Here is a 17,228-nt window from a genome sequence, read left to right on the forward strand (position 1 = left end):
GAAGAAAATTTATTCAGTCCCACTGATTTCTGATTTATTTCCCATGTTTTACTCTATTTCTGAATGCTAAACAATATTACCTTTTCAACAATGAAAAATACTAGGGTATTTTTCATTGCTGAAAACATTTCTTTATAACGAATTTTTTCAAGCGAACAATTGATTTCATTATATAGAGGTCCGACTGTGTGTATATTTTGTGTGTGTGTGAACACATCTAAAAATAGTAATTACCTGTCTACTAATAAGTAATACTATCCTTCACTTTATAGCAATGTTGCTTATTAGTATTGTGACATAAAGCAACTTATGGTGGTAGCCTTAATATCTGATAATAAAATCTGAGATTACTGCCTTTCACTTGAATGTGTCTTTTTCACTCCTGTAATAAAAAATATGAATGTAAGTCCCATTTTAGCTAAATTGTATTAAAATACTCACAACAGGGCTAGAATAATTTATGAGCTCATTTTGGAGAATTAATTTTCCACTCAATTCTGCAAATTTCACTAACCCAACTGCCAAAAAATAAATAATAAAGCAATAATAATATCCTGATATAACCCAATAAATACTGTACAGAATGTCTAATAAATTCAACAGCACTCAATGTGTCGCAATTCAATACGAGTTTTATTTTAGTTTATTAAATTTGGTTTATCTCATAAATCTAAGTATACCCAATGCAAGCCTTAATATTTTTATTGCATTGTTCCATTACAAATACTGCTTTCAAAGTACTGTGGCAGCACTTTAATACATTTCCAAAGAGTGTCTTGGGTTCTCTCCAGTGACAATATGCTGTATGTACCTGAGTTCAACACCTAAAAACATTTACTTCTGTAGTGATGGTGACCCCCAAAACAGGGAGAAAATTCAGGTTATCATCCTCTACGTATTATGGTGTTATCTACACTTTCAGCTCATCATCTCAGTTGAAAAATTATTTAATGCCAGACACTGAAAGATGTGATATTAAAAATGATATTTACTTTCAACATAGTGGGGCACTGGTTCTCATCAACCGGTGAAATACCACCACTTTGCTTATTGAAGGCTTGAAGTGGTGAAACCCATGTTTATTCTCTAGAGCAAAGTTTCCGGCGTCCCCCTCCCCCCATACTTCTCCTTCAACCCTAACCCAAGCACGGTACTAAGTACTATAGGTTCTAATACCTCTCGTGTTTGGGGTTCACATAAAAAAAAAAAAAAAAAAAAAACTGTTGTAATTATTTGAATGACACTCTCTTGAGGATCAGGCAACTGTCATCATCAAAGTGGCATCCATGGAAATTGGATTTGTAAGCCTGCAATAATTCTCTATGGAGTTATATTAAAGGCAAAGCTTCCTGGTAAGACATAGTCTCAGTTGATAAGTTTATGACATGCATTATACAAACCTTCAATGCATGCCACGTTGTGCTATACCATGCACTATACACGAAAAGGTAAATCTTGTTCAGTGCAATCACGGCCTGTACTCAAATGCTTTAGATTACTTAAAAACCCTGGAAAATAAATAAAGAAGAAAAAATAAATAAATCATTAATATTACATAAAAATATTAATGATTACAATAAACTAAAGTAAAACTTAATAAATTGCATTGCACTGTGATTAAATGCCTGTAGCTCATGAGACACCCTGTAATACAAATGTGTTTGGCGTTTTACGGAAAATGTTTCATGTATTTTAAATTCCTACAAGGACCCCCACAATGGACCTAAGCCACCACTGATCAAGGCATTCAGAGTGTGTTTATTACAAACAGCATATCAAAACTGTTTATGAAAAGAAAAGTCACATGGGTGTTTGGGCATTTACACTGTATGAAACGGTCAATCTAACCATCAAAATAAATAAAAATTTCAAATTTACTTACCACACTATAGTCATAAGGAATCAACAGGCATAACCTACTACACTATTTGCAAGTGTTACAAAAGAACATCCGTATAAAAACATGAATTAACTCGGCTGTGCTAATGGTAAGCCAGAAAATAAAAAATAATAATAAACGAAATACAGCTAAACAGTTCCGAGGCATCATTGTATATTTCAGTAAAGTGAAAATAAGTAAAAATAAAAGTGAATGAATTATTAAAAAAAACAGTACACATTCATTTTCTTGCAAAAGTACTTACATTACAACCACCTCTCCATTTTTCACTGCAGAATACAACTCACTTTTCTTTTTAGATCCTCGTTTAATTTTCTCGTTACTACAAGTAGCCATCACACAGATCCTAGATTTTTAATCGCTAATCTCGAACCAATACACTTAGAGAAATATTTTGGACTATTCAACTAAGGAATACTACCACATTAAGAGAGCAATGTGAAATTGTCAAAAGTTAAATTGCTGTTCCAGCGTTGTAACAACTGTGCGTTATAGATAACCATTATAGCATTAAATGTCCTATATACAACATATACAAGAGAGCATTTAAAGGAAAATAACTTAAAACTTATTCACAACCTGAACGCGTACACACACCAAAAACATACACCTCGTAAGACAGCCGAATTTACGGATACGCTCACTAGACGGGTAAAGGGGACACATTCCCTATACTTTTCCCTATTCCCTTTAACATATAACATTACGAATATAACGGGAATATTATAATAAGATGACAGGGAAATATTTTTAAAGATTAATATTTCGGTATACTGTAGTCTTTTATATATAGCATGGAATTTGCTATTACATACAATGAAACATATAATAATGAATGCATAATTATTAATATGTATAGATATAATTTTTATAATATTTTTATTAATTACATTTAAACTAATATATTAGAGAATATTAAAAAGTAAGAAAAGTAAAGAAAATATAATGTATCTCTATAAATATTCATAATTTAGCATTAGAATTAGCCAGGGTATATGATGCATGAAAGCAAGCTTATATAGCATCAGCCAAAAAAAAAAAAAAAACACAGACACGCCCTTCTCATTTCACCCACCCATCCACTCGCTCCAAATATGTGTCTAGTTCTGCCTTGAATCTGTTTAAGCTATCAACTTCTGAAACGAGAGAGTTCCAGCGATCGACCACCCGCTGGCTAAAGGCAAACTTCCGAAAATCTATCCTAAAACAGTCTTTCCTCAATTTGAATTTATGCCCTCTCAGGCGATTTATCTGAAAAAAATCTGAAGACTCCCATCAGCATTGAACATGCTGAAACCATTCAAAGTCTTATACTCCTCAATCAGATCACCTCGCAGGTGCCTATCTCCGGACACTGTAATTTGCAAAACTTAAGCCTTCCTTCGTAAGAATAACAATTTGTTCCATTCACTAATCTTGCTGCCCTTCCCTATACTCGTTCCAACAGCACTACATCCTTCTTAAAATGAGGCCTTCGGACCTGAATACAGTACTCAAGGAGTAGCCTGACCATTGCCTTATACAAGGGGATAATCACCTCCTTATCCCTGCTAAAAAATTCCTGTATATCATTGACAAGACCACATGAACTACTCTTGCAGACCATGTGCACTGCTCAGAAACCTCAGTTCACAGTTGACACGTTACTCTGAGGTTACTGCTTACCATATGCAGAACTTTAAATTTGTCAATACTAAACTTCAGTTGACACCTCAGCCCATCTGCTTAACTTTTCTAGATCCTGTTGCAGCAGCGCACTGTCATTAGTGTCAGTAACAACCCTGCCGACCTTCATATCGTCTGCAAACATGGACATGGAAACGGAATTCTCCCAGGAAACTTTTAAACTGGTTACCACACATTAGTCTTTATTTTGGATCTTCGCAGTTTATTTTAGCTTACTTATCATGTTTAGATGATGACTCTCATCAACCGGTGCAATACCACCATTTTGCTTATTGGAGGCTTGAAGTGGTGAAACCCATGTTTAGTCTCTGGAGCAAAGTTTCTGGCATCCCTGCCCCCTCACCGTACTTCTCCTTCAACCCATGCAGGGTACGAAGGTGTAGGTTTTGATACCTTTCGTGTTTGGGGTTTCATAAAAAAAAAAGAAAAATATTGTTTTACTTACCGAACCTATACGTTTTTCCAGTTTGCGTTAAGAAGCTTCCTAGTAACTGACGATAATTCTAGCTGTTTTTAATCATTTCAAAAAAAAAAAAAAAATTTTTTTAAATAATAATAATAATAAACAATAATAAAAAAATAAAATATGTCAAAATTTGAATCTCAACCTGCAAACATTACCCCCGTAGTTGTGCTATTCAATCCTTCATGCAGCGAACGGCACTCCTCGAGCTATGAGGAATTTCTTGAAAACACATGCTCCAAACTTTGCTCCGATTAAATGACTCAACAATAAACCAGCTAAGTTAGGCACTGATGTTTCCCCGCAACGGAATTTCAATAATAGTAATATTATTGTTGATGACGAGGTCGAGAGGGTGAACACCAAGATGAACAAACTCCACCCCTCTAGCTGAGCGAAAAACAGCTAAAACCAAAAAAAAAAAAAAAAGTCAAAGAAATCCACTAAGACCAGTAGTTCTATTTCTCCTTCAGCTGCTCACTGGGAAAACCTAGAAGATGAACTGAACTCCATGCAGTCCTCACTGGATAAGGATTGCTCTCACCTGGAGAAAACTGTGATCTTCAGCTCCATGATGAAATGCTGCTTTTACTTTGAAGGAAGTAGGGTAACAAAGCCAGCTGCCCAAAAAATTACAGGCTGCTGGTTTACCCTGGGGAAAATTTTACATGAATTAATACTACAGAATGAACAATTAAGAGCAATCAATGAACAACTGAAGGAAGCAAATTATACTCTCACAGAGGCAGGTAGGTCGGACCAGCGATAGCACCCAGAACTCTTTCCTCCCAGGCAGGTCGGACCAGCGATAGCACCCAGAACTCTTTCCTCCCAGATCTGACAGCCCAATCAAAACCCCAGACTCGGCCAGCGCTGCTCCCTATACCTATCTCAAAATCAACTAATGCATCTCCTCCCAATCACAGTGCCTTACCACTGCCTAGTAATGACTGCCACCTTATGGACAGTGAACCTAATATCATGTTTGATGATTACCACCAGACCAAGCACAGGGAACTAACTGAAATTCCACAGTACCCCCGGTCCTATTCAGAGGTGCTGAGGATCCAAACCATGATAGCGACACAGGAAGGTTCCTTCACTTCAAGCGAGGCTGTCAAAGAGGTTGTTATTATCAACTTGAAACCTCAAATGAAAACCATAAAAATTAAAAACTCAGAAATCATTGAGACTGCTTCTAAAAAAGATGCAGAAAACATTATTCAAATCTCAGAGATAAATGAACTAGGAACTTGGTCTTAGAGCTGAGATACCCAAACCAAAAGGCCCATCGATTGTAACCTTCGATGTCGACAAAGGCATTTCCAAAGATGACCTCCTTTACGAAGTATACGATAGAAACCTCCTTGATCATATCACCAGACATGAAACTCAAAGTGAAATTAAAGTCAAGTACTCTACCAAATGCTGATCGTGTACTTGTTGTAACTGAAAAGTCGAACTCTGTCCGTAGATTCGGAAAATATAATCCCAACAACAACGAATATAATATTTATTGGCTGGGGCTCCTACCGATTGAAGGAGCATATAACTACAATCAAGTGCTTTAAATGCCTCCTATTCGCACCCACATCCCATGTTTATGTCCGACAAGACCCCACCACTGGGCCGAACGCAGACACACCTACAAAAATTACCCAAACAAAAAACCAAGCCCCTAACTGTGCCAATTGAAAAGCTGCAAAAATGGTTCCCATTCACTCCGTCCTGGATGCCAAATGTCCAATCTATTTAAGGATATTGGGAACCCTCCAGAACAAAACCGACTATGGCTATACACCATAATCGCCATCCCACACCAATGCCCTTAAGTTCTCCAACTGAATGCCCAAAGAGCCAGAAATATAGTCGATCAAATTAGAATGAAAATGGATGAAGAATAAATTATTGTTCACTGTGCTCAAGAATCCTACACTCACAAGGGTTCAAGGCTATCCCAGTGGATATAGGATCATTGAGACAACCACAGATGTTATCAGATATTAGGAACACTACAATTACAGTCACAAAGATCGACTCCTTATGTACCCCTTTTGGTGTTTGTGCACACATTATCTGTTAACAAGGCTCTCTGCACATATTCTCCTTGTACTGTCGACCACGAACTGATATCACACCATATATTGAATAACTCCAGTCAGTCATAACTCTTCACTACAGCAAAATCCTCGTAACGATAGATACCAATTGTAGATCTCGATTGTGGCATAGCCGGGTGGATGGCCAGTCAATTTCTCACAATGGGCAGCGCATAGAAGATTTCGTCTCATCTTCTACATTTGAGGTCCTTAACCAACGACACCAATACCCTGTTGCAAAGCACCAGTGACGTTACCCTTGCCACACGGTACAGAGCACAAACATTCTGATCATGGATGGTTCATGAGTGCTGGACCACCTTAGACCACAGGGCCATCTCCTTCCAACTATCCATATAACTTGATAATACTACTCCTACATACCATGATATCATCAGAAATTTCACCAAAAACAGCTGATTGGAATGCCTTCAAGGATAATACAAAATCAAAGATACAAATGGATACGTCCCAACTAAACCATCTTAATCCACAGGAGCACCTCTCCCTTTTAACAACTACAATCCAAGAAGCATGTGAGAACTAGAAAAAAAATCGAAATCACCTAAAAGCGGTCCCACGGTGGTGCAGAGAATGAGCAAACCTAAGGCGTCAAGTCCACACTGCCCGAAAAGCCTTCTAGAGAGCCAGGCACTCCTGCCCCCCAATTGAGGTCCAGGCTCTACGAGAAGTATATAGAAGATATCTTAAAGACTACACAAGCCTCATTCGGCAGAAAAAAAAAGTCTCTTGGCAGTGTTCCACAGGCTTTTCCGTCATATTATGCTCTTGCCTATCAATATACTCGTGAATCACTCGCTACCGCAAGAAGCACAATATCATGTGAATTCCAGAAAACCCTGGGTTTTGAATGATCTCTCTAGCAGTTTAAGTTAGGACAATATATCTAGTGTTCTACATTTACTCTGAGAAGTAATGAGCGAATGGCGACATCTAGGCGCGTTGTGTTTTTCATCCCGGGACACCTCTTAGCTAAGGGCTGACCCGAAATGCCGCAATTAATGATTCTTAAAAAAAATGATTGTTAGTGATTTGCATGTATTTAAAAAGAATGGTCACGACATAATTATAACAAACAAAATAAGGTTTATTTAACATATATGTATACAAATGAGTTGTTCCACAGGCTTTTCCGTCATATTATGCTCTTGCCTATCAATATACTCGTGAATCCTCGCTATAGCAAGTCAGCACAATATCATGTGAATTCCAGAAAAGCCTGGGTTTCGAATGATCTATCTAGTGGTTCAAATTAGGACAAAATCCTGCGCCCTCAAGTCTCACTCAACATGTCACAGTGAGCGTACTCGCAGCGACAGAATTGCGTTGTGTTTTTCATCCCGAAACAACTCTTAGCTAAGGGCTGGTTCGAAATGCCGCCATAAATGATTCTTAAAAATAATTATTGTTCAGTGAATTGTATGTAATTTAGGAAGAATGATCAGAACGCAAAATAATAACAAACAAAATAAGGTTTATTTAACATATATGTATACAAGTGAGTACAATATAACTGGTAAATAAGTTAGATTAATTGGTATTTAATTGTTAGACAAATTAATTGAATGCAAGCATTATCTTGCTGTTAGCTATATTACAATGTTGTAATATTCTTCATATGGTTTTTCCACTAATTCCTTAGCAAGTACAAAATAATTAGTGTTTGTCAGAGCATACCACTGTTCAAAATATGAAACAGGTAATTATATTATCTTAATAGTGTAATTAGTAATTGACAATTAAATTAATAAGTTGCATTATCAATTAAACTGAGTTCTAAGAAAATAATACAATTGTCGGGGATATATTTATATATATTTATGTGAGGAATGATGTCTTATAAATGCATTAAACGTATGCAGGTAGTGGATTCGGCTTTGACTGATTTAATACTGTTTGTTATCAAACAATCGGGGTTTGACTTACCGAAAATATTCTGCAACGCCTCGGGGGGGGGGGGGAATCTGTATCAGACATCAATACGATTCTTTTCTCATCTTTTCCTATTAATTATTAATTTACCTCTTCTTTTCACAATGACAAAAATCGGCCAAAGACTTTCACTGCTCTTCTTGTCATGTTTTACTCATGAACTTAACTCTGTGTGTCCGTCTCCCCTTTTGTCTTTTTCCCCTTCAAATATATATATCTCTGCATCCTCGGGGGGAGGGGGGGGAAATGAATTGATACTGTATCATGCACAGCGTCTTAGTGACAATTAATATCTTTATAAAGGTCTTGCTATGCAAGACCTGCTGTGTCTTGTTCTGGTAATTTCTACTCATATAACAATTTTCACCGTTCTTCGGACCTTTGCGTTCGATCAACATTCTTGTCCGCTCAGGAGAACGGGTGACGTCACTGTGGTGTCCCCTTACGGCGACCGCACCCCTGGGGTGATTTGAAAGCGAAAGTAAAAGCTTAGCTGAAGTGATGCTATCGTATATAATTTAGTTGTACAGGCCGTGAAAAATATATCAGGCATTATTAGACCAAATACCTCTTGAAAATAAGTGAAAGGGCTGAAAATGAAAATATTTTTCACACACCTTCCCCCTACGGATAAGAAATTCTGAGCGCCGAGAATTTCACAAGCTCAAAATTTCTCAAGTTTCTCTTTTTTTTTTTTTTTTTTAAAAAAAAAAAGTGTAACATGAATTCTACCGGTGTAAAAAAAAAATGAAGTGACAGACATCTTTCCTCTTACAGAATTCGGATTGTTCTCCACTATGATAAATGGTACCCCAAACAAAAAGAAATAATGTGTCTACATACAATTTTCAAAATCTTCTGAGTCCTCTAATAACAACAACGATAATTTTATGTAAATTTTCACATTCAACAACCCTACCTTGGTTGATCCGCAACTTGGTCTCCACAGACCTTAAACAAAATCCCATATTAGCAAGTAAATTTTCACAAGAGGTGTTTATCATATATGCAATGTCTATATTGTAGCAATGTTTATTTTTGTATTAACACAAATTGTTGTAGTATGTTGCACTGAATGTTCTCTACACAACGTCTGAACTGGACATTTGAAGCACTGGAATACTGATAGGATTGTTCATTGTTGGTCAGGGAAAAATACTGGAACTTCTTCTCAAAGAATTCTTTGGTCACATTCCCTTTATATCAGCATTGACTCCACACAATAGTATTACATGCAACAAAAAAAATCAAAGAATCTGTATCTATTCTTTTTAACAAAATTAGTATAATATGACACTAGATATACTATTCATTATGACAGTTAGCAACTGAGACAACACAAATGTTCAATACATATGACATCCTTTTATAATGAATGTATTTTAAAAATATATCAAGTAAACAGCAAAAAAAAATATCCTTCTAACAGGTGAACATTTATTTTACTTATTCTATCTTATTTATTTATTTTTATCTTTTTTTTTTTTTTTTTAAAGAAAAACATAGCAAACATCAAACACTAAATGATTATACGATATAAATCCTCAAATATAATTAAATTCCTGCAACTAATATACAGAATTTGCAATAAGAACAAAAAAATCAAAGAATACATTGAATAAATATGGCTACAAGTACTAACTTATTCTTGCAAAGTTATAAGACTACCAACTGAACTGTAAAATTTAGGCAGTTATATCAACTGACCAATTGTATAGTTTAACTGTTCAGCACCTTCTGATGGTGCATATCTCACTAACTCTCCAGACATAGAGAGAGTTCTTGGGTTCACAAATCCTTAAAGTTTAAGGCCACTGAGTACACTTGTCAGCTGTGAAGACTGCATCATATTCCTTGAGTGATTTCATGGAGATAGTCCTTCACTATTAACTGGAACACCATGTCAGAGCATGAGAAAGACTAAATGTTCACTACAGTTCTGAATGGGAGAACTTTTTGCATGCCTTCAGAGGAAGGACAACCATCATGCACATAAAACTGAGACATCCTAAAAAAATATCCTCTAAGCAACTGAGCAAGAAGATAGTAAAATGTTAAGTGGATCTCATTTTCTCTTTTTGTCTTTCTTTTTTTTTTTCTGGACAATTTGTTCAACTGATAGGTTCACAACCTTTATTCATCTTTTCAGATTTGTTTTGACTTGTAGGAGAGGGGGTGAGGTCTCATGCCATTTACCCTTCATCTATACACTTTCCACTCACTTTTCTTGTACTTGATCACATTCCAAAACTGTCACCTCCTTATTTCTTTTCAATAAATGGATTTTTCTCTCTATTTTCAAAACAGAAACACACAAGTCACTCATGACAGATAAACAAAATTCCCATAAAAAGGAATTGGAAACCATCCTCTAAATGAAAATTTTCAGCACACTGTTTTAATTATCAGCTGTTTGGATTATCAGAGGCAAGAGCACAAGATCGATACTTCAACAGTTTGATTTCTGTTTTCTTTTCATTATTGCAGTTGATATTGTCTAAATATGCATACCATCCAAACTCTCTTTACATTAATACAATATCATTAACCTTTCTAATGTCATACGTGATAAAGTTCCAATTGGTGGATAAATTTCTTTCCACAAAAAAAAATATTGGTGGAACTAGAACTCTGATTTATATTGTTTCAAAACTTTAACTCAGAATGAGGCTGAGTATTCTTTTTCAAAATGGTACAAGGAAAGATTCTCTTATCTTCATCTAGAAACACAGGTGTTACTATTTATTACACTCTACTCTTCTCTTCGGAGGAACGACAAAACAAGCAGTAACTGGGCGGAACCAGCCGTCCTCAGGCCACTTATTTCATCCGATCTTCAAAAGAAAAAGCCTAAATATATATATAGACATATTTATATTTTTTTCCAGAATCTTTTCTCTTGTAGTGAAATTTTAGTCAGCAATGAGAGAGAGAGAAAACAAAAGAAACTAGGGGGTGCACCCAAAAGGCCCTAGTATCCACTGCAACCTTCCTCTCAAAATTGGCCTATACAATTGCAACATGTTTTGTGGAATGAGGGTGATAATATAGGTTCCATAAGAAAATATTTTCCTCAATGGTCAAATTTGAATAAGAGTTCTAGTATTTATCTTCTTTTACCTTCTCTTTTTTTTTTGGCGTGAAACAACTCCTGAAAATAACTCTTGTTTTTATTTGAATTCCAGATTCTCTTTCCATGTTCTCTACCTGTATCCTTTAATTCTCTGTGCTCACTACATCATCCCTAACATAACTGCTGATAAACACAATGATAGAGTTTGATGAGAACTAACCTTTCTGTTCCCTTTATAAGTAAAAACTTCATGGGTCTGATACTCTAATTAATCAGAAACTTCATTTAATGTATCTCTTAGCTTATAATCAAATCATCTTCAACCGAATGCAATATTCATCTCATGAAACTATGCATCAATTTAGCATGATACTGGAATCGTTATTCTTATATAACTTTCCCTCTCCAAGAACTGACTTCTTTTCTTTAAAGATGGAGGAAACACAATAACAAACTTTTCCTCATACTGTTTTCTCTTTCTCACAAATTTCAATTTTGCTTCTTTATAGTTTTAATCTCTCCACGCATCTCTTATAAGACCTGCCAAATCAAGGCCTCTGTCATTATTTGGTGTATGTAACCTTGCGGTAAGTGGACTTCCCAACATCCACTGAATAGTCCTATCTAATCCACTGGGTTGATCAGCGTGATCTGCACTTCCATGTTCTTCTGTATTTTGATCAGAAGATTCGCCTCTCTGCATCTCTGTTTCATGAGAGGAGCTTCCATGTTCTGTTCCTACTCTACTGTCAGAAGCTGATTCGTGAATTCTCACTTCATTTTGTGACGGTGGATTGAGGGTTACCACATATGGTGTGTGAGTTACACGACTACGACTGCGCAAATTATAGTCATGTGTCTGTGCTGGCTTATGGGTAGATTCAACTGTCTCTTCAGACTGTTTTATCACTGATGGCCTATTTTGGTTCTCATTTGAAGATGTCGTCAAAGGTTCTGGAATAGGTGCAGTTCTGGTTGGCTGCAAATACACAGGTTGGGGGTCTATGGGTGGGATTAAATCACATTCTTCTATTATGGGGTCATCAAAGATCCATGTTTCTTTTGGCACTTTTGGCACCGTCTCTGTACCAGATTGATCTTGTATTTCACCATCTTCTGATTCTTCTGACTCTTCTACTCTAAGTTCAGGAAACACTTTTCTATTTACCACCTTTGTCAATCTGTCAACATGCACTAACTGCTTGTCCTTAGGTTTATTTATATTCTGTATTTCAAAATTGACTGGAGAGGTCTGATTGATCACACGGTAAGGTCCTGTACTCAATCGAGCCAGTTTCTTCGTGGTACCGGCTTTCACCTTAGGAGTGAAAAGGTAAACAAGGTTTCCTACTCGAATATTCTTATCCACAGCTACTGCTGCTCTACGCTGTTCTTGATTCTGCACTGCTTCTTCTAAATGTTCAGAGACCATTTCATAAGCTCTACGGAGTCGTGCACACATTTCTTCTGAATAGTTCTCTAAGGATGCGTAACTTGGCCTTAATTTTGCATGCCATAAATCTGAAGGTAACACTAAATCTCTGCCATAGATTAAAAAGTTGGGTGTTTCTTGAGTAGAACTGTGAGTTGCAGCATGATATACAGCCACAGCCAATGGAATCATTTCGTCCCAGTCAGTCTGAGTCTGATTTATGACATGAGATAATATGTTCGCTAAGGTACGATTTAACCGTTCCACCTTGGCATTGCACTGCGCATGAAACGGAGAGGTATGAATTTGGTGAATGTTCAATTTTCCACATACTTGTCGCAATAATGAGGACATGAAATTAGTACCTCGATCTGTGAGTATGTATTTAGGAATTCCATGTCTCGCTATCACATTGTTTATAAATGATGTGGCTACTTCATCTGCCTTCTGAGTTTTGAGTAGAACTGCTTCAACATAACGCGTGAAATTATCCACTGCTAACAATAAATATTTGTGTCCTCTCAAGGACATAGGAAGTGGTCCTAGGATATCTAATGATACTCGCACCCAAGGTGAATTTTCACTGGGAACTCTCATCAGAGCTGCTTTAGCTTTCGGATTGTACCCTTTTCGTTCCAAACACGATGGACATGACTCAATATAATTCTTAATGTCGCTGTAAATCCCAATCCAGAAAAAATTCTTTTTTACCTTCTCTAATGTCTTCTGTAGAGACCAATGGCCTCCGTTGTCGTGGCATGCTTTCAATACCTCTGTCTTCAAGCCCACGGGGACCACTAATTGTTCTGTTGGCTCTTCTCTTGTCGCTCCAGGGTCAGATAAAGTGTAATGATATAGTATTCCCTCTTTCGATAAATAGAAGGAATCTGGGATTTTTGCTGATGCCTGGGGTATTCCTTCCAATTGTTCAATTAAGTTTTGCAAAATTGGATCTTCTCTTTGCAGGGCTTTAATTAAATTTCTGGTTTGTTGCTGGGGCATCACCAATGACTCCATAGTTAAATCAGCTGATATGGGAGCCACTAACTCAGTTGTTTTAGGCTTCCTTGGCCTTTTTTTCTTTTCATCCTCTTCTAACACTGGCCTTGAAAGAAAATCAGCATTTGAATGTATTTTACCAGGACGGTACTGAATTTGGAAGTCGTATTCTTGTAAAAGCATACTCCATCTCGCTAAGCGGGGGGAAGGATTCTTCAGATTGAGCAAATAACTCAAGGGTTGGTGATCTGTTATCAGGGTGAAATGATTGGACACTAAAAAAGGTCTGAACTTTGTTACTGCAAAAACAATAGCCAAAGCTTCTTTCTCTGTCGTACTATAATTCAATTCTGACTCCTTTAATAGCCTAGAAGCATAGGCAACTGGCTGTCTTGTATCTTCATCCATCTGAAGCTCGAGACAGGCCCCTACACAGTACGCTGAGGCATCAGTAGATAAGAGAAATGGTTTTGTAAAGTCAGGAAAAACCAACAGAGGTTCAGTTGTCAAGGCAGTTTTCAGTTGATCGAAAGCGTGCTGCGTGGAACAGTCCCAAACAAAAGGTTTTTCTTTTTTTGTTAGCGAAGTGAGAGGTCTTGCTATCTCTGCATAATTGGGAATAAATTTCCTATAGAAACCTGCCATTCCAAGAAATGATCGGACTTGTTTTACGGACCGGGGGGGGGCGTGCGTCTCGAACGGCGACTAAGTTTTCTCGATCCGGACGGATGCCTTCAGAACTAACTAAATGCCCAACATATTTAAACTGTTCTTTCAGGAACTCACATTTCTTAGGTTTTAGCTTAAGGTCGTATTCTCTCAGACGCTGGAAAACCTTTCGCAACCTCAAGAGATGCTCATTAAGGTTGGGCGATGCAATAATTATATGATCAAGGTAAGCAAAAATCGATTCTTCACCGAGACCATGAAGCACTAATGATAAGGCTTTCAAGAATGACGAAAATCCATTTTTTAATCCATGTGGCATTCGAGAAAACTCAAATAAGGCTTCTCCAGTGGTGAAGGCGGTTTTGTGTCGATCAGCTGGGTGCACCTCAATTTGATGGAATCCACTTCGCAAATCAAGTGAAGAGAAGTAGCGCGCTTTCCCTAAAAGTTGGAGAATTTCATTTAAATCTGGGACAGGATATGCATCTGAAACCGTTTTCGCATTCAATCTCCGAAAATCAATACAAAGCCTATATGATTGGTCCTTTTTGCGCACCAAAACAATTGGCGCTGAATATGGGGAGTGGCTTGGTTGTATGATGTTGGATTCCAAAAGTTCATTTACCTGCCTTCGAACTTCATCTTTCAACAAGAAAGGAACTCTATAAGCTGTCTGCTTAACCGGTATGCTGTCCGTCAATTTAATTCTATGTTTATATACCTTTGAATTTCCTAGCTGAGCTGGACACTTGGCAAAAATGTCTCTATATTCATACAACAAGTCTGATAGTTTACGTTTCTGATCACCAGTCAAATGATCAAGATTAAAATCATTTAAAGTCACAGGAGATGTCTTATTGTCTTCTACTTCCTTACCTGCAAGAGTAACTGGATTAATTTCAACCCTTTCCAAACTAGCAATACCCATCCCCTTTGGAAGATATAAAGGCTCAGTTGACAAATTTGCCACCAGGACTGATACTAATCCATCGGCCTGTACTTTGTCCACTGAACAACGGACAGCTAAGTCCTCATGACCAAGGTTATAATTAGGCTCTGTTAACACCAGTTGTTCTGTGGAAACAGCAAGCTGGTTACAATAGGCTGTCAAAACCCTTTCAGACGATCCTGGTAGTACATGTTTACATGTGAGTTTTGCTACCACGGGTTTAGAACTCATAATTCGTTCCCTAACACCTACTTCTCTTAAACAAATATTCAATGGGATTGAGCGAACCATTTTTTTACCTAAGTCAATTATGAACGAAAAACGTCTCAAAACATTCAATACTAATATAACATTATATTGTCTGGTGAAATTTCCATTAGCTACCAAAACATTATCTTGAAAACATGCATTATCCAGTTTAATGTTTACTGTAATTTCAGTATGGATCGGTACTACATATCCAGAGACACCCGTTACCGTCAAGTTTGGAGCTCTTGAATTTAGAGATTTATCTTTTTTAATTTTATTAAATAAATCTGTACTAATTAAAGTTACGCTAGCGCCTGAATCTACCAAAAATTTAGCCTCAACATTTTGAACTGATCCCATGATCAACGGCAATTGAGAATCGTTATCTAAGATATAAACTCCATGTTGCACATTTTTGTGGTTGGCATACGATTTAGCTCCTCTATAATAATTTTGACCTGGTAAAACATTTCTATGACGCTGATAGTCCCTTCTATTTCCTTCAGACATCCGTTTATGTCAGAAATACCTATCTCTACCTTGTCTGTAACTTACATTATCTACCTGATTAATTTGCCTACCAAAAAATCGCTTTAGGGTAAGTTTGTCCCTGATTAAACTTATTTCTAGGTATTTCCTTTGTTGCCCCTGTGTAAGAGTTCATATCTGTCTTATTTCGATTATTATAATACATTTTATTTGCATTTTTAGCCCCATTTCCATTAAAATTGCAACTTTGTGTATTAACATAAGGCGTCCGATATTTTGGTAACTCAGTGTATTCGCGCGCTCCGCGACTCGGGCACGGACGGTTAGAATAAGTTGGCGTCGGTCGGGAGCTGCTCGGACGACGGCAAGCGGCATAGCGTCTTACTGCCTGTCTTGCTTCGTACGTAGGGTTACAGTATACATGCTTCCCAGCATCGCACGGCGTAAAATCGCGTCTCTCTCTCTGGGCGAGTTCATTGCTACTGACGCCTGAGGGCATAGCGTCTCTTCGTTCGTCAGACTGCGAATACGTAAAACTGGGCGCTCTGTTATTGTAGGGTGGAAAATATGGATAAGCCGCAGTATCAAAATTTTGACATCGTTCCGTTTCGTAAATTGGCGTTTGTAAATTATTACAAGTCGCGTTACTTACAGCTAATGCTTTAAGTGATTGTTTTAAGTCCAGTATTTCATTTTGTAAAGGTTTAATAAATTTTTCAAAATAATTTTCCTGCTGGCTACCGACTACTTCATTATTAGATTGACAGTATATGGCATTAACTGGTTTATGTTTTGTTTCTGTAATAAGTTCATTTGTTTCCTCTCGTTTCGAAATAATAATTGCTTGATGGAAAGTGAGGGGGTTTTGTGACAAGACTATCCTTTTAATTTTATTTGAAACACCCCTAAGAAACTGGGCTAACATTGCCTGATCTAAAATTAAATTTGCTTCAGGGGTTTCATTTTGTATTTTAAACGCCTTTCGTGCCAGGTTTTGAATTCGGGCTCCAAAGCTGGCGACATTTTCGTTAGGTTTTTGCACAGTATCAGCGAATTCACTTAAACAAGTGACTATGGGTTCCGTTTTTTCAAAGTGAGCTAAGAAAGCATTTTTGAACACGTTATAATTTTCTTCCTTACGCAATTCAGTGGATTGTGCTAGAAATTCTGACGCCAAAGAACGAAATTTAGATCTTGAAATGGCGATCATTTCTGAGCTCTGCCAATCCGCTAATTTCCCTACGTTTTCTAAAGTTTCAAAAAAATA

At 37.1% G+C, this 17,228-nt stretch overlaps 1 protein-coding gene across 6 annotated transcripts in view; it reads right to left on the reverse strand.

The window, feature by feature from the left end:
* The window catches only part of Prp4k (Pre-mRNA processing factor 4 kinase), a 301,728-nt gene extending 299,250 nt beyond the window's left edge, over positions 1-2,478 (reverse strand). For 5 of the 6 annotated variants that reach the window (XR_016547202.1, XR_016547200.1, XR_016547201.1 and 2 more), the window contains exon 1: positions 2,145-2,478. Coding sequence is in view for 2 of the 6 variants with exons in the window: in XM_090377695.1 (XP_090233821.1) it covers positions 2,145-2,236 (92 nt within the window). In the remaining 4 variants the exon portion in view is untranslated. The remainder of the gene's footprint in view (positions 1-2,144) is intronic. The other variant, XM_090377697.1, reaches the window with a different exon arrangement.
* Between the last annotated feature and the right edge of the window lie 14,750 nt (positions 2,479-17,228).

The sequence above is a fragment of the Mastigoproctus giganteus genome, chromosome 7 (genome assembly GCF_048544385.1).
Source record: "Mastigoproctus giganteus isolate SK-2022 chromosome 7, ASM4854438v1, whole genome shotgun sequence".
NCBI lineage: Eukaryota > Metazoa > Arthropoda > Arachnida > Uropygi > Thelyphonidae > Mastigoproctus > Mastigoproctus giganteus.